The sequence below is a fragment of the Hyposmocoma kahamanoa genome, unplaced genomic scaffold, assembly GCF_003589595.1.
Source record: "Hyposmocoma kahamanoa isolate Upper Pololo Valley unplaced genomic scaffold, ASM358959v1 92, whole genome shotgun sequence".
NCBI lineage: Eukaryota > Metazoa > Arthropoda > Insecta > Lepidoptera > Cosmopterigidae > Hyposmocoma > Hyposmocoma kahamanoa.
Window position 1 is genome coordinate 5,117,324 of NW_020654748.1, and position 26,091 is coordinate 5,143,414.

The window sequence follows — 26,091 nt, forward strand, 5'->3', positions numbered from 1 at the left end:
AAGACGTACTTTTGTTCTTGCACTTAGGACCGTTAGTCGAAGTTGGTTATATAAGTCCAGTGTACAGGAGACACCACACTTATCCACACAAAAGCATATTGAAACAGTAACGAAAAGCTATAAGCCTGTGCGCTTTTCGTTTCCGTTCGACTGCCGCCGTGCTGACGTGACACGCACTTTGTCTTTTTAGCTCTTAAATCTATATATAAACTTAACGCTTTTTATTGACCAGCTCAAGCCAATTCTACGTTTGTAATGTGGTGCTTCCCTAAGGTGATACAAGTCGTTAACGCCCTTAATGGCCATAGCAAAAGTATGTTTAACGACACCTGTTTACACTGGTAGTGTATAAGGTCGTCGCGTAATTGTTGTTTGTGCCTATTTTACATTCACTTATACGTTTGGAAGATAAACTTTACACTAGGGAGTCGTAGAGGTAGATAATTTACTTTTACCTTAACAGAAATTCAAGCAATTTAAGATTACTTTTAGAGCATAGTTTCCCAAAATGTTTAATAGTTTCCCAGTGAGCGCTGAAGAGACCTAGGGGCCGGTAGGGGTCTCGGAAGCAATAGAGGGGTTTATGCTGTCCAAAAAAACCTGAGTTATCTATATGATGTTATGTTTTTTCAATATAGTGCTCATAATAATATATAATGAGCATATATAAAAAATAATAAGTTTATAAATGTATTACTAAATAATTATAACTTATTATTTTAAAAAAACAACCTCAAACGTTTGCTTATCGGCTTTTCTATTGGAATTACATCTATTTACCAAGTTTTATTCAGATCGCTTAATGGAAAGTGCGCGAAACCAGATTCATCCCCTAGTTTACCTCAAGCAAGCAAGCAGCACCGGACAGGTCGTTGTGACATTCTTTACGGGAGGCCTATATACAGCAGTGGACGTCTTACCTTGTAAAATAACTCCTCAATAAATATCTCGTGCATCTAATCCGGCATTATTAATTTATGTACGGCATACGTAGATGTATGAAAAAATGATGGTATAATATCCGCCATATTGGTGAACCCGACGTGGTCAAACAATTACGCAAAAAAAAACTAAAATGAAATGATGTCGGAGTACGAAGATACTATGGACGAAAAAATCATCTTCAGAATCAATTCGCTCCACCGTAGACCGGGTAGCTATGTGACTGCCACCGTTCTGGGCGGACGACAACATCCAGGTGGGGTTTGCCCAAGTCGAATCGCAGTTTGCAATTTACTGAAGACTGATGAAATGACAAAATATTTTCAAGTGATTCGCGAACTAAACCCCAGAATCGCACAGGAAGTACGATATATCATTACGAAGCCTACAACCTAAGCCATTTATGTATGGCATAACACCCACCATATGAAATATTCATAGTACAAGGAATTACCTAGTTTGAGACCAGGCAATAGGTGTCGTTGTATGACAATCAATACAAATTTCTTTTACAAATAACATGTTAAAGAATCTTACACGAAATTATCAGTAAACGTAAACGTATACACAAACTTAGTATTCCATGAATCAATAACGTCAAAACAAAAACATTTCCATCTGTACCTTCAAAATAGATACGAATAGTACGTGCTACTTTGCTTTATTTGTTCGAAGGAGCAAACTTCCCAAATAAACTTGGTCATGTGATATAGTCGCATCTAACTTTGACCGCAGACCGGGACAAAAGTTGGGAAATGAAATGTACATAATCTCTAAGTTTGTTGTACTTTGCGAAAACGTATTTCTGGGGTATACTTCCTATCTTATATGTCCTATATCTTCCATCTTGAATGTAAATTTATGAGGATTGTGATTCATTGCTAGGTCACAATTTGTAGGAACGAAGGAGACTAGCGTCTCCCAACTACGCGTTCAATGAACAGTGGTGATATTCTAAACATTAGATTACTTATTTCATTCTTCTTCGTCTTCCTGTCCTTATCCCACTCTAGGTGGCCTCAGCACAACATGTATTTTTCTTCCACTCTAACTGTAACAGCCGTCATTTCCATACCTTTCTTATTCATATCATCTTTCACACAATCCATCCATATTTTCTTTGGCCTTCCTCTTCCCTTATATCCCTCCACATCCATACCTTCTTCTCGTCATATGACATTCTTCCCTCTGCATGACATGTGCATACCACCCTAACCTAATACTCCTCATCTTTTCCGTTAATGACGCCACTTTCAAACTTCCCCTGACGCACTCATAAAATTTTTACTTATCACATTATATATTATTAATAACTATATGCACTGAATACAGATAAGTATGGAGTAATGTTATTATGATATATAGATATACAAGACAATGTGCAAGAGAGTGAAAGGAGACGACCTCCATGGTCGAGTGTATTGCACGCCGGTTTCATGGTGTCGCCATCTCCGAAGTCCCGGGTTCGATCCCCGGCCGGATCAATATAGAAAACTTTTCTATGTTGTCTCGGGTCTGGGTGTTTACGGTACCATGGTTATTTTCGATTTCCATAACACAAGTGCTTTAGCTACTTACTTTCCGATCAGAGCAACATATGTGGTATTGTCTAATATAAAATAACTAACAAAAAAGATACATCAACTATCAGTCTGTCCATAACACTAAATTAGAATTGATAATAAATTTGTTTGGGTAACCCATCACAAACTCGAATTTTGTTTTCCGAAATAACGTTTGTTCGAATTTTCATTACACCGAAAACCGAATTATAACGAAACCGTTGTTCTTTCAGAATATGTTGGATGTTTATCGCAAAGACACGATTAGATTCGGTTAAGTTAGGTTTAAAAGAAAATACATTGTCCTCTCAAAGTTACTTTCGAGGTTATGAAAATTCGAGCAAACGTTATTTCTGGAAAATGTTCTTTCGGACTATTGATATATATATATATATATATATATATATATATGTATATATTTATATTTATAAAGAAGTCGTGCATCTGATGGTAGGCTGCACGCCTATCCATAACAGTTGTACTGCCACTCAGAGTTTTAAATAGTAAAGATCTGAGAGGCACTGCCACTGCGCCCGTCACCCTGAGACATAAATTGACATGTCCCATGTACCTGTAATTTCACCAGCACCCTTACCCTTCAAAACCGTGCATCTACATACGTTAACGGTTCCTAAGAATTTGATTCTTATATTACAACAAATATCTCCACCAACAGGCCAACGCCCAACTCCGCCGGTACGAGTCTCTCTGCGCGCAAGCTCGCGCAGTGTCCAGCACAGCTGATCTTGCGCATCTTGCTCGCACGCTGTTAACTGCCCAGCCGCCAGGGAAGCCGCCCCGACGGGCTTTCCTGCCGCCCTATCCGCCGGAACCCGATGACCCGCCAATGGACGTCCCGGCTGTAAGTTTGTCTAGAAAAATTCGTTACATTCATTATTTGATACAAAGATCGAACACTTAGAAAAATTTCTTCGGTCCAGCTGGATTCGAACCACCGTCTTCAGCGTACCGTGGCTGACGCTCTCCCAATTGAGCTCGGAACGAACCGGCAAACCTTACGAATTTTTCTATGTGCTTGTTGCAGATTTTTGTTTTTTGTTTCTAGCGCATGGCAAAAAAGTCGTTATATATTATAACTATAGTCGTCACCAAATAAGCTTAGACTGTAGAAACAAAAGGATATGTTATGTTGAGATATATAAATTCAGACGTTATATGTATATGATGCATTTCGACGTTGAAAACATAAACATGTTATTGTCTTTGTTTAACTCTTGCCGTCGTGCCGTCTTAAGCCAAAAGAGGAAGCATTACATTGGTCTGTGTCAAACACGGGAAACGAAAATACGTAACGTCATCTCAAATATCGAGTTCTTAGGTTTTCGCGATTGTTACACATAGGAAATGAAACTATTTTTGCGGATTTAAATCGCGTATATTTATTTTTTCAAACAAACCGACGCGCGACGTTTCGGGCCCTTTACAGGTCCCATGGTCACGGTTGACTGAGGTGGTACAGTCTTCAACCAGTTATGTCTTATATTGACGCAAACCACCCAATTTTTTCACTATAGTTACAATAGTTATTAATTATATGCCTTATTTTTAATTTTTCTCAAAAAGTGCCGCGACAATAATACAATTTCAACATGCGTTAAAATAACTCCACGAAGAGACATCTACGATAGTGATCGCATACGGAGTTCCTCAGGGTCTTGAAATAGGTCTTGATAGATGCACGCCTGAGGACTCTTCCGATCTTGTCTCTAACACCTCTCACGTAAGGTAAGATGGCAAGTCTTCGCTCGACTGTTGGTGGTTTCACACGGAGTCTGCGGCATTGGCGTGGAATCTTCAACTTATTTGCATGTAGGACTTGCTTTATATGCTGAAGTTCCCCTGCCAGATGATTACTGTCGCAGACACCATGTGCTCTCTGACACAAAGATTTGCCCACGGTAGCTAACTGACTAGGATGGTGATGGGAATTACCGTTGAGATACCTATCTGTATGAGTTTTCTTTCGGAATGCAGTATGGCCTAAGGTGTTATTAGGATTTCTTTTGATTAAAACATCTAAGAAAGCTAAAGTACCACAATTCTCTTCCTTCCTTCCATAGTAAATTGGATCTTAGTACTAAGAATTAAGATGGTCCAAGAAAGAAGGTATGCTATCGTTAGGTAATATTGTGAAAGTATCATCAACGTACCGTTGAAATTACCGTACCGTGAAAATCTTCGGACTAGCTGGGGCCATGGGTAAAACTCGCTCCTCAAAGTCTTCCATGAAAATATCGGCGACAACGGGAGATACCGGGGAGCCCATCGCTATACCGTCAATTTGTAGGTAGAATTCATTATTCCACAATAGATAGCCTGATGTTAGGCAGAGTTCTAATAATTTTGCAAATTCAATGGACATATTATGTTCCCTTAGCTTTCTACGTACAATTTCAATGCAGTGTTTTACTGGTAGGTTGGTAAACAGCGACTGAACGTCAAAACTGACCATGGTGACATCATAAGTTAACCGTAGATCTTTGATTCCACTGATGAAATGGTATGAATCCTTCACATGTGTAGAAGTGTTCCTTCTCAATGGTGACAGTACCTTTGCCATGTGTTGAGCCAGTTTGTAGGTTGGTGTGTCAATCTATGGGACGGAGTGGGGTGTTAGCCTTATGTATTTTTGGTAACCCTTACAGTTTTGGAGGTTTTTTGCAGCAGGGTACAAACTCACTTACATTAAGTTTCAGCGTATCGGAGTGCTTAGATATTAACTTAGTTGTTGTTTTTAATATCTTGGTGGTAGGGTCTTTCTTCACTTTTTTATACGTGCTTTCATCCGATAGTAAATCAGTTATTTAGCTGTTATAATCTGACGTATTCATGACCACCGTCGCGTTACTTTTATCTGCACGGAGGATGACTAATTCAGGATCTTCGCGGAAGGTCTTCAGCGCGTTATATTCATCTCGAGTAAGATTCGGCCTGGGCTGTTTATTTGAACGCAATATTGACGAAACGGCGTATTGCCTCCAAATCTTCCTTTCTCATGTTGTTTTTAACTAGACAATCCTCAACGTTACAAATAATTTCTTCGTATGGAACACGACGAGCCACTGCGTAATTCAAACCCTTTTACGAAACTGAATAAGCACACTGATCTAATGTTTTATTCGATAAGTTTATCAGAGATTGAGGTTGTGTTTGATCATTTGACAATGACGTTGACGTTTCGTTACTTGGGCACTTCAGTTTAAGTTTATTAAATTTTTCAATCTGTGTTTTTTGGGATTGTTGAAATTTAAATGCTAATCGTTTATTTGTAATTTCAATGCGTTTATTAAAATCAGATCTGCTTAACCTCCAATTCTTTCGATAATTCCGTAATCTGATTGTCAAACTTTTGAATTGAATAACAGTTATTGTTGATTAGTTTGCACAATAATTTATTACTGGCTTGGCGGTAAAAGTTTGACATTTTTCTGCATAAATCAAAAGCGCTCGGCCAATAGTAGTCAATTGACATTGTATAATCTGACATTTGCATGCTATATATGCGAAACATGTTTATACTAACACTTTCTCTTGTTACACCTCCTGTTATAACATTTTTTAAGCAAATAAACGCATGATTATAATATTATTGTTTCTGATAATATTACTGATTTCATTTATTTCCAAAATTAAATGGAAGTATTAAAGATTCACTTAAATCAGTCACTGGTAATGATTCTATACCAATGCATAAATACAAAAAAGCTTACACTATTTGGAATCTGTTTAAAAATTTCTCTATAAAAAAATGAATCTTGAGGTTGGAAATGTATGGGATTTATATCTCAAAGATTTCTCTTTTTTATATACTCTCAAATTAGAAAAAAATATTTTTTTCTGTGCAAATTTCTTTTCGTAATGTTTGAGTATTTGTAAACGCAAAACAATAAATTCAAAATTTAATGTGACATTCCCGGATATTCCCATATAACCTAAAATATTCCCAGATGGAATATTGATCTACTTTAATTAAATGTTTGCATATCGATAATGACTTATCGATAGATTATGGCACGACACTAAAGAAATCCGCCATTTGTTCGTTCAATTTTTGTTTAGGTACCTATGCACGTACATTTCGTAGTTAGGGCAGCTCCTTTATTTTATTTTTTTCAATCCTCTAAGATTTAGACGTTGAAAACTTAAACATTTTATGTCTTTGTTTAACTACTGCGTGCCGTCGTAGGCCAAAAGAGATAGCACTACATTGATTTATGTCAAACACGGGAATCGAAAATACGTAACGTCATCTTAAATGCCAACTGTCCTCATTTTACTATATTTGGAGTACCTTTTGATATCCGTATCCGGTTGAAGGGAAATACATGAAATGTAAAAACCAATCTTTGGCCAAATGTTTTATTGAATTATTCGCATGAATTGTTAAATTTGGACAAAAATATTGACAGTGAGAACGATTAAGTATTGATTAAAATGCGTCGCTGCGACATTAAGGGGTGCGGCAGTAGAAAAGGCAGAAATCAACCGAATGTTACATTATACGTGTTATTTTGTTGTCTATAAATCATACAATAGCCCAAATATCTCATGTAATTAGATTCATTTAAGTAGTTTATTCATCTCTTGCCGAATTTTGCTTTGGTTACTTTAGATTGCCTGTTTGTTAGTATATTTTGAAGATTGTTGATAACGATTATTTTGAAATAGTGTTGTTCTTGTAAGCAGACATATTATCGATATTCTGTTATTAAAACAATTCACTACGAGATTTTTTTTTTCATCATTATTATTTTTATTTTTAAAATTTTCCTACAAATGAAAAAAGAAAGAAAGATTTGTTTAAATTATAGGATTGCCGAACATAAACATTGGATCAAATATCACCTTCCTTTCTTCGCTCCATTTTGAAGAGACACATTATATAACATTTAATAATTCTTGGCAAATTTAATTTGTACCTTCTGACCATTTGTTGTGACATTTTTATCAATGTGGTAGTTTAATATATGGTTATGTAATATAACATGTTTGTACTGACACTGTCTCTTGCTACATCTTCTGTTATACCATGTTTTAGGCAAATAAACTTACCTATTATTAAAATTATATCTGATTTTATGATTATCGATAATGTTATTACAATTATATAAGTAATTTTATTTATTTCAAAAATTAAATGGAAGTGTTAGATTCACCTAAATCAAACTCACTGATATTGATTCTATACTATATATAATAATACAAAACAGCTTAAACTATTTGGAAACCTTTTAAAATCTCTAATATCAGTCTTGAGATTGGAAATGCATAGAGATCTCCTGATTTATATTATTTTTCGTCTAAGTGAACATTTATAAATGCAAAATAATAAATTCAAAATCTCATATATATCTATCATCCCGGATATTCCCATATGACAATGAATATTGATCTACTTTAACTAAACATTTTAATCATACTTTGATTACAGTAAACTATACAGATTATAAACATGACACAAAAAATCAGTTTCAACATTCAAGTCTCATTTGCATGTCGATATTGCCTTATCGATGATGATGGTACAACACTAAAGAAATCCGCCATTTGTCGTGGACATTTTTGGTTTAAGTAAGGACGTTTATTCCGTAGATAGGGCAGCTCCTTCCTTTTATTTTTTTCCATCCTCTAAGCAAATAAGAGGCCAAAGTTGACATTTGTCATCGTGACGTGAATAGGGACGTGGATAAATCGTATCGGTAATCACATTATACGATTTTCACGAGAAATCGATTCAAAATTTTAAGAGTTTGTGATTGTTTACATTATTTTTGGTTTATTGTTGTTCAGGGGGCCTAAAAAGCCAAATCGTGCAGAATTGCACGATTTGGCCTTTTAGGTTAAAAGCAATTCATTTACAGAAATCCTTGCGATTCTGTAGCAATTCCTCTTATTTTCGTAAAATTGTCCCATATTTCGATGAATTATCTCCATTTCTTTTAATTTTGAGTTTATAATATTCATAAATGGTTTATTACGGGAATTTAGTGTAAATAAGTATGTACATCGATAAAACAAGTACATAAAAAGATTAAATTACCAAGAAACCAAGGATTTCATAAATTGTCAAATCGAAAAGAAAAGGAAATACAAATCTGGCTGTGAGTATGGGGCTCTTTTAAATTTAATAAATTATAAATTTATTTGCAATAGGTGTGGTCAGAGATGTAATATGCATAATTATTTAAAATACACCTATTTTTATACATTTTTGTTTTAATATTTAATAAGTCAATATTTTTTCCGAGAAATCGAAGAGACTCGGTGGAATTCGGCGACTAATTGCTTACAACACTATTATTAAAAACAATAGCTTGAGGACGTAACTGTTTTCAGGACGTTTCGGAGTAACTCGAAATTGCATTTTCTTTTGGAATTCGTGCAAAATACTTCAAATATGTTTTGTCATATTAATGTTTCAATAAAATTTATGTATTTTTTTAGACTCAATTATGCTAATAATTGTTTATTTATTGTTTCGTTGATATACTATCGCCTTCGTTAGCTGTCAAATTTGGCCTCTTATTTGGTGACGACTAATAACTGTGGAGAGGAGTAACACTAAAGTTTGCTACAGTTATATGAAGCTTAAGTTAAGAAATTATGATTTCTTTAATAAAATGCAAGTGCTTTTATTATTTTACATCTAATACCTAAACGACGAAGCAGCTTTGTGTTTTTTTTTTACCCAAGAGGATTTGTTCAGTGTACTAAGTGCCTTAAAAATATTATTTCATCCTGTTTCACTGAGTCTAGGGCAAACGCCACCTGTTTGAGTCACAAAGTAAAATTGAATCATTCACACGGCCAAATTTAATTTCGTTGAAACCTTTCGTGTCTGTCACTCGTGTATGTATACGCATTTAGAGTAGAGCCTTCACCATGAGTTCATTGTCACGGCGACAATTCGCACTAGCAACCGGGTAAAATACTTTAAAATTTTGTATTGTACACCGTCTCTATCAGTTACAAATAACCTTTTATGTACAAAATATTTTAAACGCTCGCTAGCGACTATTAGCATTGTGAATTCATGGTAGAAGCACACCCCGGACACTTCATACAACGGTCAAAAATTATTTACCTATACTACTACATACAGCAAGGCACTATCTGCACACGCGCAAATGTGTGCGTGAAGTGGTAGGGTTACCCATCGCTTTCTCGCACTATTACGTTACGTGGTCAGAGCGGCAACATAGCGAAAATCCTAACGCGAGTCTGTTATCTATGATTTTGTTTATATAATCCTAATAGGTAATTATTACATTATGTCTATTAGGTATTTACATCGATATATTATTATATTTTATATAATTAATTCACTAACTATGTAGAAGTATGTGTGATATGTACTATGTGACATAAATATGAAGACAATATTTAAATGAGAGATAATAAAAGTTGCAAAGGCGTTCCTTTGCAACAGACCTCTTGCCAATGACAATGTCACATTGATATTGAGAACAGTGTGACCATTTATGGCAGATTTCTGCCATTTGGGCAGAGTTAATTTTTATTTATTTTCATTGCTGCAGAATATGATAAGTTATATTAAATGTGGCAGAATTTGGCAGATTTGGGAATATTCGGTAAGTTTTTTATTATTTTTGGGAACAAAACTGAAAACTTGTTATTTTCTGCTACAAATATCTGAAACGAAATACAGGATATTGTTATAAACATAACCTATATCAACTTTATAATCCCAGCTTCTACAGGCTGTACTCAATTAGCTTTTTTGATGCTTTGATAATGAATCACAAGTATTGATAGGTCTCCTTAACGCACATCGTCAAAAACACTGGGTCACAAAACACACGGGATGTCGCCATCCTTCTTTCCGTGACCGTGTAGGTCTACGATTTTCATCACCTGAAGAGGCTATCGAAGAGTATGAAAAATATGTTTCAGAGATTGTGACGGAGGAGTGGCATAAATGTTTTCAAAATTGGTTCATTCGTATAAAAAAGTGCATTAACGCTAACGGAGAATATTTTAAGAAACAATCAATTCATTTCTGATTATTTGTAGTATTTTTTTCTTATTCATTCCGGAAATTTATAGTGCGCCACACGTATGACAATATTTAATTAGGACGATAGGATCTCTCGTTTTGCATTTTTTAAGAGAGGATTTTCACGATAGAAAAAAATCCAAAGTCCGTTATATCGCTGATCCCACCCACTATGTCGCAAAGTTAAGATAAATATAGTGTACCTGCCTGTCCCCAATTACGTCAATTTTTAATGTACTTAAGTGATTTCCCGAACCCCTAGGTCCAGGACCTAAAAAATATTGTCGTAAGGCAGTTTCCATTTTCTGTCTATGTTCCTCGAAGTTTAAGTAAAAAAACTCTACCTATTCCGATCCCTAATTATTAGTGTTGTTTTTGCCTTGAACAATATGGGGAAATACACAACTATAGGAGATACAGATAACCGGTCTCAGGAACTATTAAATGTTTATCGCGACAACAATTTTGGAAAGTAAACTTTTTGGTCAAGCGTGAGGTGTCCATAAAAATACATAAAATTGATTCTTTATTTAGTACTGATCGACTCGGTTTTATGTAGGTAAGGATCATTTCATTGTATTAAAAGAAAAAAAATCGGGATACCAGAAACTGGTCAAGTTAAATAAAATGTTATTAATTTTCCATGAATAAAAACTTTTCCACAAAAAAAGACTTAATGGTTCCTAGGACAGTCTCCCTGTATCTCCTATACTTTCAGATTCTGATAACTGTCCCAATTCAAAAACACACTGAATACAGTATTTTTGATAGTCATTTTGTTAGATTACGCACTTCAAGCTCAGCTGACACCGATACAGCGACGGCTCTTGATAGAACCGTATCTTGCCATCGTCGTTTGATTGGTCCGAACATAACGTAAGGTCGTCCAATGTCACTATTCTTTGATAACAGGCTGGTTTTAATCAATATCTGAAAGCGATACAAGTATTTATTCACGAAGTCTTCAGGATAAAAACGAAATATACACATCAGAGCACAAAACTATAAAAAAAACCACTTCAATGTGTCGATAGAGCCGTTAAAAACAAAATTATCCCGAGCGCTAATGGAGTATCAAAAGCGATTACCTGTTCGGATGAGCATTTTCGAATCCATTAAACGTAAATTTTATCTTATAGCCTTAACGTAAATTTCCAATATTTTATATTATATACCTTATTTGAGCGTTATTGCATTAAGGCGTTTTATCCATGACGCTTTTTAATATACACATTGCAATGAATATTGTAAAGATTGCCGAGAACGATATGGGCACTTCACATTTCACGGAAATTTGAAACACCAATCTTCTAGTAAAATGTTTCCAATATTTATGTCAACAGTATTAAAACGATTCATTGATCATATTGCTCGCCGACAACCTTAACAAACTGGTTATGGTGGGCCTCCCTATGGCAAATGCCCTGAGAGAAGCTGTAAGCAGAACCAGATGAAGAAAATCGTCCATAAAGTTTCGAAAATCTTTTGAGGACACAACCTTCATCAATGAAGAATACGATTAAAAAGACATAAGATCATTGTTTCATCGTCAAAAACTATTTGCTACACTTGAAAGACATTCTTATCATTGAAATAAACTTGTTGACAATTACTCGTCTAACTAAAGCAAGTCAATTCGCCGTTCGTCACCATTCGGTTCATAATTATGTATTTCAAACATAGAATAAATACCAACTATCCAAAACACAAGTATTATTTTAGATAAGTTTAATAAATTACCATCGTAAATGTTTGTTCAGTAGCCACTACTAGTCGAAATTTTCAAAATGGCGAATCGCACGTAACACTAGAAGTCATTTATTTATCTTTGAAATTTTATTTTCGATTGAAGCAAGTAAAAAAAATTTTAATCGATAATTTCAATTAGTCACATTTATTGAGTCACATATTATTATGGTCATATTCATCCTAAATGCATGCAATACAATAGAAACGAAGGAAATAGTAATAAAAATAGAACAAACTTGTCTAATGAGTTTATGACTTAGCTACAGAAGGCTACGGCTTCAACTGTTTGCAATCGAGATTTCAACTACACGATGCCTGCTATCGGTGTCAACAATAGTATGAGAACTAGAATAATAATAATAATAATAATAAGCTTTATTGACCAAATCGGATTACATTAATTTGCATTTACACCATATTAACTATGTTACATAACTCTTATCTACCAATGATTTCTCGCGGTCCTTGCACTATGTATAAACTTGTAATAAATAGGTTCAAGGGGTTTTAAAAAGAAATGTTTACATTAAAATTTATAAACCTCCTTATGCTTTGATTACAAATAAGTATACTTAAATTAATTTTAATGTATTGATAATTTTAGTGTGTGAGAGAGTGTGAGTGTGTGCGCGCGCGCGTGTGTGTGTGTGTCTCTCTCTCTCTGTGTGTGTGTGTGTGTGTGTGTGTGTGTGTGTGTGTGTGTGCGTGCGCGTGCGCGTGCGCGTGTGCGTGTGCGTGTGCGTGTGCGTGCGCGTGCGCGTGCGCGTGTGCGTGTGCGTGTGCGTGTCTGTGTGTGTGAATGAAAGAAAAGATTTGCCATACTTAAGAGGATGTATGATTTCTTTTATTTGTGGAACAACTTCATTTTTTCAGTAACGGCAAAAGGTTGAGGTCTTAATTTTCGTAGTGGTAAACCAAAAACACGGTTGGTGAATTTTTTTGTGACCGATTTATTATGTCCAGTGTATGGAAACAGTTATGGACATCGATTTCGTGCATGCAGTCCTTGATAATAATCTTCCATAGTCCGTAATGGTTAAAAACTTAACAAAAAACATAAATCTAATAAAAAATGACAATTAAAATACTTACAATAATAGTAATAAAAATTATATTCTTGCTAATAACCCTGACAGTGATATTAGATCCGCCGCAGTCGAAAGTATTTCTTATGGCAGTTGCCACCTCACATGATGAGGGTCTCGTAAAAGCCACATCCGAAAACATCGGAAGTATCTCGATCAAGCGCACAAGATCACCGGATGTAGCCTCCACTGAATTAATCTATTATTTTGTTTGATGGGTTAATTCCATCCAGTTTCGCTAACAAAACGACTGTTGTAGTCTGTTGCGTGGCGATTCCAGCGCTGACATATCGTTAGTAGTCCCATTTATGTGGTCTGTGGTAGTCCCAGACCCTGGCTGACTATGCCATTGACGTGGGACACCTCTCCTATTATAAAATTTAAATTTTAAACCATGAGAGAGACAAGACACATTCGAAATAACAATAATAAACAAATCAAATACATTCAATAACAACAATGCATAAGACACAAATCAAAACAAAAATAATCTGAATTTCGACGACGTTTCAAATACTAGCAAAACTTCATGCTTCATCTCGTTTCCATCTTCAGGGAACAATACGTGGGCTGGGATCTCACGTGTATGTTGTTGACGTACCATCAGTACGCACGAAGTATTTCGCTGACGGGAAAGCTAGGGCGTGGAATTCTGTGCCTACTGATCTGTTCCTAAATAAATAATTTGGACCTTTTCCAACGTTTGAGTCAATAAGTACTTTCCGAGTAAGCATGCTCCACTTTCGACCACACCGTAACTTCCCATTAAGTGAGATTGTGTTTAAATGCTTACCCATTACACTTTAGAAAATTCACTGCGTAATTCTGCTTTGGGCGTGATTCTGCTTTGTTTGATAACGAGTGACTCGTGCTGTAGGATTAGCGACAAAACTCGCGTGTGTAGAGAAACCTTTATCTTTCTATTGATTATGGAACTACTCAAAGCATGACATGACACGGAGGGTTGACATGAAACTCAGGTTTACCTACCTACTACTATAGAAAAATTGTCATTACACTTTTTCTTCATAGCGTTTACGTCAAGCCGGTAATGGTACAAACGGGTACAGTCAATGATCTTATATGATTGGGTACAGTACTAACGTCGCCCATTTATTTCCATCGTAACCTGTTTTATACAGTAGGTACTTTATATTGGAAAATCAATGAAAGCAGGAAGATAATAGTGATTCTTTGATTTTAAAATCTTTATTTAAACATATTTTATTTACCCCGACGTTTTGGAAGTGTTGCAATGGTCATGGTCTCGAACGAGTCACTTCGCGACCATAGACGCACAGTCCGAAACGTCTACGTAAATAAAATATACTTGTACCTACATGATTAAGTGCCAATTTTAAAGTCAAATAATGTGTGAAAATTATGAAAGTTTAAATCAAGATAACAATGATTTTAGTTCTAGACAAATTTTATTAATATGACATTTGTGTGCTCGACCATGTAATGGTACTTAGCTCGTGCTGCTCATGCTCACGATTGTAAATACAAGCGAAAATTCGGTCCGTATGAATGATTTTTTTTGTGCTCGAGTCAACGCTAATCTCGCCGCTGCGGTGTAATGGTTTGAATAACTATGTTTTGGTTATAGGAAAGCATGCCACCAGTGCTTCGAGGGGAAATGTTGCTGGACCGTATGGGAAGTGCGCAGGCGCGGCTCAGCTACGATCAGCTGAGAAAAGATGCGCAGGACCTTGAAATACAGATTAAACAATTGCAGGTTTGTTATTTGTGGTATACAACAAAGTAGGAATTCACAAAAGAAACCCATGTGTGTATAGAAACAAAGTGAAGTTTGAGTGAGAATTTACACTCTACAGCAGGATAAATAACAACTTGCTTTTCAAGTGATGGTGTGCTTATTAAGGTCGAATTGTTCAGTTTGATGTAGAACTGATCGTACCTACAATGCGATTTTTTGAAAACCAATTTTAAAGTGTTAATATGGATATTGTGATTTGTTGATTTATTGTTGTTGTTGTAATGTAATAGGTAAGTGTAGTTCGCGAAATATTATTTACTCATAATCGACGGAAAATAATGGAACAAAAGAATCGCACGTAGTGGTTTAGTAGAAGTAGATCTCCTTTATCTTATTCATTCTCATTCTTAACCTTACCTATTTCTGCCGCCAAACAGTAATGTAAGCGTTACTGCGTTCCGGGTGTGAAGGGTAAGGGTGCTGGTGAAATTACAGGCACATGGGATTTGTCAACTTTTGTGTCATGGTGATGGGCGTGGTGCCAGTGCTACTCAGATCTTTTCGATTTTAAGCTCCAAGTGGCACTGCAACTGCTACAGACAGGCGTGTCGCTTACAACCAGGCGCACAACTTGTTGGTCCCGTTATTTGGTGTCGTAAAAAAATGCTATCAGTATTACCTACACGCACTGTACACAGTTAGTGTTGATACGTCTAAGTATGCAAGATGAAAAGTTAGGTTACACTTATTGTACCTTGCCACTACCGAGATTTCCCGGTATTTCTGAAAACCGGAATTCCCGGGAGCAAGCCCTAGAGTTACTTTACTGCCGCCGTTAGTTGAAAGGGAACATATGACACTTTTTTTTAAAATGAGTTACATGTATACTGCCGTGATCGGCAAAAAAAGACGACTTTAGTTAGTCGACGACTTTATCGCCGATGGAGCAAATATGTTTAGGAATGGCGACGACGTCTAGGAAAACGTAGTGTAAGGTCGACCTGCGGCAAGATGGACAGACAACCTGAGAAACGTGGCCTGCAACGGCTGGATGCGGGCTAAACAAGATCGGGTGAGTTGACGTTTTCAAGGGGAGGTTATGTCCAACAGTGATGTTACATTAAAGTAACTTTATCTACGGATCCCTGCAAAGTGACATCTTATTTCCGTAAGATAAAAATTCAATTCCCTTAGTGAGTCAAATAGCTTTCACAGAGCCTTAATTTCTTTTCTGCCACTATTTTTATTTATTTCTAGGTGGATTAGGTATGAAGTTACCGTAATAGAAAAGGGCGTAAGTACCCACACTTTTATAGTCAAACTAAGTTAAATAAACGCATTTACAAAACAAATTGGTAAAAAGGCGTAATTGCATATACTATAATTTAGTGACCAAACCAGATCCGCGTAAATGTCGTGGCAACGTGTAAGAGTCCGTAGACAACATAAATTAATGCTTACTTTCAAAAAAGAAAGTTGTAGCCATTGAAATAACAAAGTACCAAATAACATTAAATCCCTCTCCTGTAAAATTTGGTTTGCTGCAGATACGCGCATTTTATCAATTCTACTTAAGCGTATTTGAACTATCCCCGACGATATACATCATACTTTCGTTTTAAATACACGTGTAATAAAAAGATACAAATCATATTTAACTTTCCAAATCTTCCTCAGTTAAAGCTCAACATATATGTAGTTACTGAAAAATGTTAATTTCTCAGATGACGGTTTCACAATTCTCACATGAATTTAAAATAAAGTGAAAACGTTACCTTTCTTTTAAGTAATAAAAATCTTGACAATGTCAAACTACGACACTGAAAACATATTGTAACCACATACTGCCCTTTCATCTTATTATTCCTTGCGTCCATCTTACCTAATATTGAGTATTTTACGAACATGTTTTACTAATTTCAAAATGAAAAATGGTAATATTTAAATAATGAAGCAAAATAATAAAATATTTCAGTTCCATATTTTGCGTGTAATATAGGTTTATCTTATTGCGTTTGCAGAAAGTGTCTATGTTTTTTCGTTTGGAAACAGCAGATATTATTTTCATTTAATTTTTTTAAACATTTTTTTCGGTTTTGAGTTTTAGTCACAAGCGGCCTTTCAACTAACGGCGGCAGATTACTTGTCTTATTATCTTAGAATAATAACGCATAGAATGATAGTTTCATATCAAACGAACTGTCACAAGTGAGGCAAAAATCAAATTCATGTAGGCTAGTTTTAGTAGTAGGTTAATTTTCGGTTTTAGTAAATATTTATATAAAAATACAAGTTGAAACGTGTTACTTCCTTGTGGAATGTGATGTTAGTATCTATTTTATATTTGTCTGACGTATTTTTACACTCATTTACCGCACATTTCGTCATTTTTAGCTAAAATTCTTGAGCTGTTCGCGGTGCAAGTTGACCTTGAGCACTGAAGGCCCGCCCGCTCGTGTAGGCCCATTGGGAGCGCTTCAATTTGCCTCACTTAGCGTGTGCGGACTAGGTTTCTATGCGTTATTATTCTAAGCTTATTATATACTAAACTACACGCTTACATTTTTATAAAAACCGAAGTTTTTTTTATTTTTTACCCTATTGAAACACAAGATAGTCGTCAAGCAAGTCGTTCTGATAATACTTCGTGAGCTATACTTATTAACACAGAATAATTTTGCAGGATAGCCTGGATGTGTTGATCCGCCACCAAAGTCGGAGCCTCGAAAGCAATCTCTTGAACAAAGTTAACGAGATACAGGTAATTTTATTAGTAATAAGTATCTACTACCCCAGAACGTAAAAAATACTACCTGCCTAACTATCAAACAGTATATACTTAAAGGCAATCTCTACAAAATAAATGTTTATAGGTGTACCTACTTGTTACACATACAGCTATGACACACAAAAGGAAAGTACCTACCTTAAATATCGTAGATAGGATATTTCGCTTCGTGAACAATTTATTCTATTCTTAAAAGTAAATAATACTGCATTGAAAGATCTTTAAAAAGTGGATTGTCTCATCTGGGAGCCCAACCGACCAAATGTTAAAAAACATTTTTATTTGTCATGCAAGGCTTCAAAACTGTTGTTCGACACGAGTGCTTATATTGAAACCTGAGCAAGCGAAAGATTCTAAGATAAAAGATTCAAAAATAGAATTCTGAGCATAGCGAGAGTTTCAAGACACGATACGCAAAACAACTTTGCTGCCGAGCGAAACACACAACTTTTCACCACACTATAGCGAGGAAAATGGTAGATGAAAGAAAAACAGTTGAACTCAGTTTTCAAAAAACAGTTTTAATAAAGAAAATTAGTTGTCGTTGTCAATTTAATGTCAACAATAATAAGAATAACATAAATTATATAGGGTGGCCGCAGTGGAGATGAAGTAAAGACGAGAAAATATAATGAATAACTACATTAAATTTCCACAAAGGTATTTCTTAAACTAAATAATTTTAAGAACGTCCGAAGTTAGGTACGTTAGGTCTAAAAGTACTTATACGAAAAAGATCTTAACTAAAGAAATTTAGTCTACGTCCGATGTTAGGAACGTTGGGCCGAAAAGTGTCTAATAATTATAATTAAAATGACGAGTTTTGCATCGGTCACGTTGCAATGCACGGGGCGCGCGTTCCGAGGTGCGCGAATGCAAGTACATTGACCTGACGTTTTAGATATGTGTGTTATGTGCAAATCTGGATACATGACACATATATCAACGGATTTATTTTACATAATAATGTACGATAAATCGCGTACTTGAACGTGTTGTGCACCACAGTCCATCGTAAAGTTCGAATTTCAAAGACCAAAGAAAAAACGCTTTTGAGCGCAGATTTCTAATGAGAAAGAAAGCCTTTCCGAGCTAGTGAGGTGAAAAACATATTTTTAAGATGCCGACCGAAAAGGTCGATTAGTTGACATCATAAAAATAAACTCGCCAAATCAAATATCCCATAGCCGTGAGGCACCCTGTAATATTTTACTTATTACCTATCTTGTATGCTGTATTAAGGTAGGTATAACGTCGTTAATAATAATTATTATTATTCATTTGTTTATTCATGGCACCATATCGAGGCATGACCGCCAATTTATCGTAAGCGACATTACATACTCGTACATAAGCAGTGTTTTTTATTGCAAATGATATTTTAAACTATAACGGACAAGGACGCGTCGACATTTTCCGTCAAAATTACATCAAATAGAAATTATAGCAAAAGCTAAGTTTGTCATTAGCTCCACTGTTTTTTATATTTTAGTGTAACCTACAAAATTGATACCAAAAATCATAAAGTACGCGATCCAACTTGTTATCGCAACCGACATGGTATTCCTACCATGCATCATAATTTCGTTGTCTACTATGAACAAAGTGGAAAAACACGTGTTGTATCTTTTTTACACGCCTTTTTAAAAGCCTCAAAAATCTTTAGACAGAGATAGCAAAAGGCTTAACATCCATTGTTATTAAAAAATTTTTAGCTGTTACACAACGGTTACGAAATTTATTATTACAATAATATTAAAATTCAATTTAGTATCACATTCATACATAGAAATATTTAAAAAAAGCACTCCTGTAAAGTTTATTTTTTGTCCCTTACATTAAATCGGTGGTAACAGCTCGATAAATCTGCCATTCGCTACCCAAAGCGAGGCTAAGTAACAAAATATTTTTTTGAGATATCTTAAAAAACCATAACCCAGCATTAGAATATTGAAATTATTTAAATAATATTTCAGCTATGCATCGTTATGGTAAGTTCCGATAAGTCGAACAGGTTAACTAATTTTAACTGTTTTTAAAAGACAATTTTGTGCTCTATCTAATGCTAATTAAAAGGAATATTTCACATAACCACGTTTTATTCAGTGGATATTCTAAAAGGTTTTACTAAATACTATACACGTGTTTATTATTATGGAGCCCGTTAAAGGCACTACAAGGTTTAACAATTTACGAGAGGAATAATAAGATACACGCAAGTGTAACTTATACATTTTATATATTATACGTAAAAAAATATATGTATGTTACATATAACTATTGCAATTTATTCCTAAAGATTTATTTCTAAGCTTATATAGGTACCTATATTTTATTTTTCAGCGAATATCGAATCGTTTTTCTTTTTTTATGTTCATAAAGAGTATTTAATTTTCTATTCTTAGACACTTATTATCCATGCGGCTGCCGCATAGATTGCTTAGCATGGGCCCGATGACAAAAGTTATCTCTTCTTCGAACTGTCAATTTTCTCAAAAATTGACAGTTCGAAGGAGAGATAACTTTTGTTTTCGGGCTCTTGCTGAGTCTGCTGGTGCTTTAAAATACCGAAACGCTCTCCCCAATTTAATAACAAACAAGGTTTCCAATAAAATTATGTACCTACAAAGTATAAATTGCATAATTTGCACAATATACAAAGCGTCCGGGGTACGGCCTCATTAAAATTTCACGTTCAGTTTGTTACCCGTGCTAATAAAAAAGTCTATGTTCAACCCCCGTTCAACCTTGCTCTATTGTATATTCTGTAGGTTCAGCTTAATTGTCTCAAAAAAGAAACTTACACCTGTTACCTCTCAATCAAACGCAGCGTATGCAAGTGAATTGTATGCCAACATATTGTGATCAGTCTTTATTTTGTTTTAAGTAAATGAATAATTTCATGTAGTGAATAAAGTAAGTAAAAATTAAAATGGATAGTATACGCAACACAGACTACACCTTTAAGCCTATTTAGGGTTGAGAATGTAATTCAAGGAATAAAAAAATCCATACGCATGATTAGAAATTAGCTAGGTAGGTACCTCGCTATAACCCCTTTGAAGGATCTATTAGTTTTTCGATAAATTTATGAAAACACGTTAATCACCAAATACACCCTATTAAAAACAATACAATTCTTACTGTAAAAACGACAAAAAATGTCAATGTCACGGTATTTCGTTCATGACTATGTTAGGACATAATTACTAATTCGTTTGTTTAGTACGAAAACTAAATTTTAAAAATCGCTTAAAAATATTGATTTGATTTTTATTGTAAATTGATCCTTCTGGCAACTCTAAAATTATCCGTACCTAATTTATTATTATTATAAGCACCTTATATAAATGCTTTCAGTATAAAAAATTATCATCGTGCTGCCATCTATCTCGAAAGCACAAAACCTGAACAAGTGTAACGAAACGGGGTAGATTCGTTCGTTCAGGGTGCTTCCAAAATGGTTCGCTCGTAAACGTTCCTGAATGTTTAATAAACCAATTTCCCGTGCAAGGTGTCTCAATACTTCCGCAAACTTTCGACGCACTAGGTATGGCGTTATTTTTTATTTTGACAAAAACTTAAAACAAACGAAGAGCGTAGTTAGACATTCTTTGTATTAATTGGATTAGTAGAAATAATAAAATGTCAAATAAAGTACCTAATTTAGACTTATAATTTTAGGTTTATTGTTTCAAAAAACTAATACCAACAAGAAAGCAAACAGGTGTCACCGAATTTCTTAAAATTAATATTTTATAACATTACATTTATATGACATTTTATTTTGTATCCGTAACAAACGGTTTTTTTATTTTCCGTTAATGAAAATAAAGAAAAAAATATAGATTATTGTTATTTACAATATTCAGGACATTTCATTTTGTTGTTTAGGAGGAGATTTCTCTTAAGAAATACGACTACAGGGCTACGCAGTTACACCTAGCTGCAGTGAGAGCTCAGGTAAGTGTGTCTAGTTCATATTTTCACTTACCTATATACTTAAGTAAAACATTGAACTCAAGTGGCAGAAAGATACAAAAATTTATGAAAATTTAGGTATAAAACGTCGTTCGAAGAAGCCTGACCGCGAATGAAAAGGGTTGTTTCCAACTTCAAAACAAAGAAAACACTCGTAGGTAACTAAAAACAAAGTAGTAAGTGTAGACAGTTGTCACAAACAAAGTGGTTGCTAAGATCCATTGCGCATGTTCTAGCCTTGAGGCACATGCGGAATGAGCTCGGGCTGTAATCAATATTTTTAATTTTCCCGGGACATTTCGATAAATATTATCTATTTGCCAATAAACATTCTGTATATACATAATAAAATACTCTTGCAATCGGGAGCATCAGAAGTAATTACTGCCAATACTAAATTTTCAGGGATTGGACAACCTAATATGATTTTTAATGAGAGAAATATTAATGATAATGAATCGTGTGATTTTAAAGTCATTTTGATGATTACCTTATTTAGTTATAGATAATCATTGAATAGTTGACGTGGCAAAACTTAGTGTCATGAAGTGAGCTTTGCCGCAATGCGCACAGCCTCCCACTCTCAGTTTGAGAGAACATTCGCGGACCTACATAACCTTAAAGTTTCATCTCGATTGATTTCGATTTGTTAACAAAAATATTCATTGCATAGCGATTCTCGCGTATCTTAGTCCGTATTAAGTTAACACCACATCAATAACCACGGAAAGCAAACGTAAAATAAAGTTCCGAGCCAGGATGGGCTGGATTTCTATGAAAAATCATATGGTAAGTACCTATCTATACGCAACTTCAATGGTGCGTTACAAGAAATGAGTAGGTATATGTTACATTATGAATGAAAACAATGATATCGATAGTTTATCCGTGCAAATCTACATGTTTTCTGTTATAAGAGATAAAAATAATGTAATGTTGCACACATTTGCACAATATTTAGAGAAATGCTAAATTAAACTGTGACTTTTGACACAATAAGCAAATTATGCATTTTCTTTAAAAAATATAACTCTATATAATCATTTTTTTTACTAATGTGATTAAAAACGCGATTAAGTTATCTTTTGAACGCAGATTGCTTGTGATAAAAAAAGTAGAACAGCTAAAAAAGATAAAACTTTTTTGGTCAAAACATGTTTTATTAACATTAAAATTTAATTAGGGATGTAATTCCGTACAAGTTTCATGGCAAATATTTTCTACTAGTTTTTATTACCTTATTTTTATTAATTTTATCTATTTTATTCATCATTTGTAATCGTAACATTATACGAATTAATGTATATTTATAAAACTTTAGTCTTTATATATATATCGAGTTCTTAGGTTTATATATCTATATATCTTTATATATAGTTACTAATAATATATATATGTAAAGTGTGAAATGTGTACAAAATCTCGACTTAATAAAAACGTTTTAAAATATTTTACACTCTCTTAAACTTATTTTAATTTTATTTACGTCAAATTAATCTCCGAACGCGGCGGGCATTTTCCTGCGCGAAGCGCCACTGCGGATAAATTTGGAACCACTAGACGATGCGTCCGTCATGAAGGTTTTGGAGTCGTGTGTTTGCGCTGTTTGTGTTCGTGATTTTATTTATTTTCTTTCTCTGTGAACAAGTGACTGGATTTTATTCGGATTATTATCATTTGAGGCATGTAAAGGTGAGTTAATTATTCTCATAGTCCACTAATTATGTAACAGTATTAGAAAGATACGAACTTATGATGACGAGACACATTTGAATAGCAAACCACGCATTTGTTTTAATTATTCTATTTGTTAATTAAGTAACTGCATTATGGCAATTATGTGCTGCGTAATGTATTTATAGAACATTAGTAGAAGCGATGATTTAAAACTATAATTATCACATAACCTCAAAACAGTTTTATCTTGTGTTTTGTCGTAACAGTGTGTAAATTTGTGTGGGTTACGGTTCTATTCGATAGTTTGTAAGCTTATTGGTATGATATAAGTAATATTAGGAATCTGTTATGTTAAAATGCTGATAAAATATGTAAGAAATGTTTGCGAAATTTGGCGGGAAAATCCATATTTATCGCTTGACTGCAATTTATGATAAATAAAAACCTTTTGTTTTCTATTTTCAGGTTCAAACAGATATCGTACATAATTAATAAAGGTCAAATTTAACTGAACGTTGAATCAATTCTTTAACTACAAGCTCATAACATGAAGCCTGTAACATCCGATAAGAATTCCTCGAAAAAGAATGGATACCAACCTGAAGATGACAGCATAAGGTACAAATTAAACTTGGCTTATTTCAACGATACTGCTAAACCTGTCAAAGCTGTTAAAAAAGAAGAAAAACTCCCTGTCGATGATGACAATGTCCGATACATGTTCCCTACAGTATTGGCCAAACCGGTTGATAAAAAATCTAAACCGAAACCCAAAATTAAGGTAAACTTTTGGAGCACAAAGCAATCATCAAACCGTCTACACAACAATGAAACTAAAGAAAAAACCACTAGAAGACATACAATTGGTATACCTAAAGAATTGCCTCCAACAAAACTCAAGAATTCTGTAAAAGTTCGTAAGCGAGTATCATTCTTACCTTCTCCATTATTCTCCGATAACCATGTGCCTATGGTAACTGTGCCTGATGATTTAACCATACAACTGAACGAGGAAGAGGCCAATGACCTTGGTGAAGATCTAAATCTTGCTTTTGTTAATGATTCTAATGCTAACTCCTCAAAGGGAAAATCTAAGAGTTCAACCACACAGACCAGTCCAAAAGGAAACAAACGTAAACGCAGCAATGAAGACACAAGTACCAGATTCGGCAATGAAAACGAATTGGAATTTTTCTCTAAGTATGTTGTACAGAAATTGCGAAAAATGGAAACAAACCAACGGATCTACTCCGAGAATCTAATTAATACTGTACTGATGCTTGGACAACTCGGGAAGTTGAACGGCAAATCTAAAATAGCTGAAGCATAATATATACTACTACTATAATTAATCATTCTTGAGTACCATTTGTACATTTATATATATGTTTTGCTGTATGATTGTGTACTTGGTTACTGTTTAAAAACAACTTTACAGAGGAAATGATTTAATGTATTTGTAAAGAATTGTTAAATGAAATTTGTTTTGGGAAATCTGGTGTTAAAATTATCGTTTTGTTACCAGTTATGTTAACCATTTTCAGTTTTGTTTTACAATGTAGGCTACCATATGATAAGATCACTAGAGAGGTACTTATAGTCAATAATGTCAAAGTAGAAATCTTGTAATCAGAGTTTAGTAATACCAAATTACGTGTTTCAGGAGTTAGTAGTTCATAGTTCAACTTTGTGTTGTAACACCTGAAATGTCAGCATGGGCTGCTACAATAAATTATGTAAAATTAATTGTTACACCATAAGGTTGGTTTATTTAAACAAACAAGAAGAAAGACAATTTTATGTATTTAGGTTGCAGATTTAAGTTTATATTAATTGGCGGATATCTTTGAGTGTAGCACAATAAAATAGCAACCCTGTATGATGTATTCCATCGATACGCAAAATTTAATGTAGTTACATTTAACTTAAAACTACCTGTGACCATCTTAACTACAAGCTACTGGAAGTAGTAAAGTTTAATTGGACATTGAAAACAAACTATTGACCACTGACAAAATGGATGACGTCATTTGCCCGCCACCATTGATTATAGTCCTCTGGAGTATGTGATAAGGGTAGCCCTCATTTCTTAGTCTCAATTTAAACTCATTAATGAAATTTAAATTATTTGAGGTGCAAGACATTTTGTATGACTATATTAACTACTTATAAATGAATTGTGCTAATAGATTAAAAACTTTAGTATTAAGGAATGTTTCAAGGTATATTTTAAGTTACATTTTTGTACATCTGACTTTGCATAGTTAAATAAAAATACATATCTTGCATAGCATAATTAAAATTTATTAATAATTTTGCAATCATTATAATTATATTAGTTAGCACAAATTCGACAGCACAATTTTGTGTTTTAAATGGAGTAGTTTTTGTTGTATTTATTATAACAATCATAATCAGTTTTGTTTACATAATATAATATTGTTTAGTTTTTTAACCCTTTCATGGAGAGTACTAATAGTACCGCACACAAAATGTCAGTACTTTTCTTACTGTAGTGCTTATATTAATTCAATATAAAATGTTCAATG

At 34.4% G+C, this 26,091-nt stretch overlaps 2 protein-coding genes across 5 annotated transcripts in view; both read left to right on the forward strand.

Annotated features, from left to right (window-relative positions):
* LOC113236813 overlaps positions 1–26,091 on the forward strand; it is a 409,563-nt gene that overhangs the window by 332,069 nt on the left and 51,403 nt on the right. For all 4 annotated transcript variants that reach the window (XR_003310980.1, XM_026473010.1, XM_026473007.1 and 1 more), the window contains exons 8-11: positions 3,181–3,366; positions 14,986–15,114; positions 17,780–17,857; positions 21,779–21,847. Coding sequence is in view for 3 of the 4 variants with exons in the window: in XM_026473010.1 (XP_026328795.1) it covers positions 3,181–3,366; positions 14,986–15,114; positions 17,780–17,857; positions 21,779–21,847 (462 nt within the window). In the remaining variant the exon portion in view is untranslated. The remainder of the gene's footprint in view (positions 1–3,180; positions 3,367–14,985; positions 15,115–17,779; positions 17,858–21,778; positions 21,848–26,091) is intronic.
* On the forward strand, positions 23,401–24,935 carry LOC113236815. Its single transcript, XM_026473012.1, has 2 exons — positions 23,401–23,557; positions 24,008–24,935. Exon 2 carries the CDS (start codon positions 24,090–24,092, stop codon positions 24,870–24,872), a length of 783 nt encoding a protein of 260 aa, XP_026328797.1. The 5' UTR covers positions 23,401–23,557; positions 24,008–24,089; the 3' UTR covers positions 24,873–24,935.

Bases quoted from the DNA above. Each gene is read 5' to 3' on its own strand.
- LOC113236815 (XM_026473012.1), top strand. From the start codon at position 24,090: ATGAAGCCTGTAACATCCGATAAGAATTCCTCGAAAAAGAATGGATAC.